General features: G+C 50.2%; 1 protein-coding gene across 1 annotated transcript in view; it reads right to left on the bottom strand.

Annotated features, from left to right (window-relative positions):
* Nucleotides 1-1,957, bottom strand: part of TP53 (tumor protein p53) — a gene marked incomplete in the record, with an annotated part of 6,951 nt that continues 4,994 nt past the window's right edge. The window contains 1 exon segment of the mRNA NM_001287369.1: nucleotides 1-169. Coding sequence (NP_001274298.1) covers nucleotides 89-169 — 81 coding nt within the window.

Raw genomic sequence — 1,957 nt, 5'->3', positions numbered from 1 at the left:
GCGGGGGTTTAAGGACCAGAAACCCAAAATGCAGGGGAAGAGGAGTATAAATGGGGGATAGTGAACAAGAGACAAGAAGCAGAGGACGTCAGTCTGAGTCAGGTCCCTCTGTTTTGAACATTAGTTTTCTATGGCGGGAGGTAGACTGGCCCTTCTTGGACTTCAGGTGGCTGTAGGGGAGATAGAGATGACACCATGAGTGAGAGGCTTTGAAGGAACAAAGGAATTTAAAGTTGTCCCCACTATCTACACATACTTTATCAAGCAACTTGGGGTATTTGTGTGTTCTGATCTCTTAATCTTCCCTTAATCCATTTTTTTGGGGGGGAGGGGGAGAGGTTTTTGCTATAGAGACAGAAAGTGAGAAATCACCCCTCAGGGGGATGGCCATGCCACAATCTCTTCTCCTCCATTCTCCTCTCGGGAATTCGGACATGCACGCACATGCACCTGGCGTGAGTTTAAGCCACCAGGTCCGGGAGGCTACATGGGAGTCCAGTGAAATAGCCATTACTCCAACTGCTGGTCCTTCCCTTACTCCATTTTTTTTTTTTGAGAGGTTTTCGCTATACGGCGCGTGCGCTCGCAACAGAGAGAGACATAGAGACAGAAAGCGAGAAATCACCCCCCAGGGGGGAAGATCATGCCGCAATCCCTTCTCCTCTCGGGATCTTGGGCACGCACGCACACACGCCCGGCGTGAGTTTTAAGCCACCAGGTCCGCGACGCGAACCGTGGTCGACTACATGGGAGTCCAGTGACATAGCCGTTACACTAACTGCTGGTTCCCATTCCCTTACTCCATTTTATAAATGAGGAAACTGAGCCTCTGAGAGGGAGTCGAGGTCACAGAGGACCTGCTAGTTCTTTTTTTTTTTTTTCTTTAAATAATTCATTCATTTATTTTAATTTGACCAGGACCAGCAGATGGCATAATGGCTACATTGCTGGACTCCCATGTAGCTGACCACGTTTCGAGTCCCGGACCGGGCGGCTTAAATTCACGCTGGGCACGTGTGCATGCGTGCCCAAGATCCCAAGAGGAGAATGGAGGAGAAGGGATTGTGGTGTGGCCGTCCCCCCTGGAGGTGATTTCTTGCTTTCTGTCTCTCAGTCTCTCTGTCTTTATGGCAAGCACATGTGCCCTATAGTAGAAACCTCTCCAAAAAGAAAAAAAAATTAATTTGACTGGAGAGAGACACAGAGAGACAGAGAGAGAGAGAGGGGAGAAGCAAGCCACAAGGTCCATGACTTGAACCACGGCCAGCCATGTGGGAATGTCCAGTGCCTTAACCACCACACCATCTGCTGGTCCCAGGACTTGCTAGTTTTTAACAGACTGAGTCTCTGACCCCATGATCCCATGCTCTGGCTGTGCCCAACACTTCTGCACTATTATTAGGCCCTTCCTTGAGACTCTCCAGCTCTGAGTTTGGAGTCACTACAAAATAATCCAGAAAAGAAGTATCCACACTCATCCTTGGGTCTGAGGGGTTTGGGAACTCCTGAAAGCAGGAAAACAGTTGTATGATACAACTAGAGGAAGAAAAGAGAGATCTGAGCGGGGCTGGGACACGATGGGTGGGATCAGCTTCCTTCCCTTGCTATTAAGGCGCATGTGCTTGCCAAAGAGAAAGGGGGAAAGTGAGAAATCACTCCCCAGGGAGGGATGGCCGTGCTGCAATCCCTCCTCCTCCATTCTCCTCTTGGGAGTTTGAGCAGGCACACATGTGCCCAGTGTGATTTTTAAGCTGCTGGGTCCGGGACTCGAACCACGAATTCAGCTATGTGGGATCCTGCATCTTAACTACCATGCTATCTGATGGCCAGGGATCTGCAGCCTTTTGCCAGGACGGATTAGAATGGAATCCTCTTGTTCTCCAACACAGGAAGACAGGAGCAGGGTGGGGAAGGGGCCCAGATCGCTCACCTAGAATGAGCCCTGCTGCCCGCTGAC

Source organism: Tupaia chinensis, unplaced genomic scaffold (genome assembly GCF_000334495.1).
Source record: "Tupaia chinensis unplaced genomic scaffold, TupChi_1.0 Scaffold000330_1, whole genome shotgun sequence".
Taxonomy (NCBI): domain Eukaryota; kingdom Metazoa; phylum Chordata; class Mammalia; order Scandentia; family Tupaiidae; genus Tupaia; species Tupaia belangeri.
Note: the sequence above shows the minus strand (reverse complement) of the source record. Positions and strands in the feature narration are given on the sequence as shown.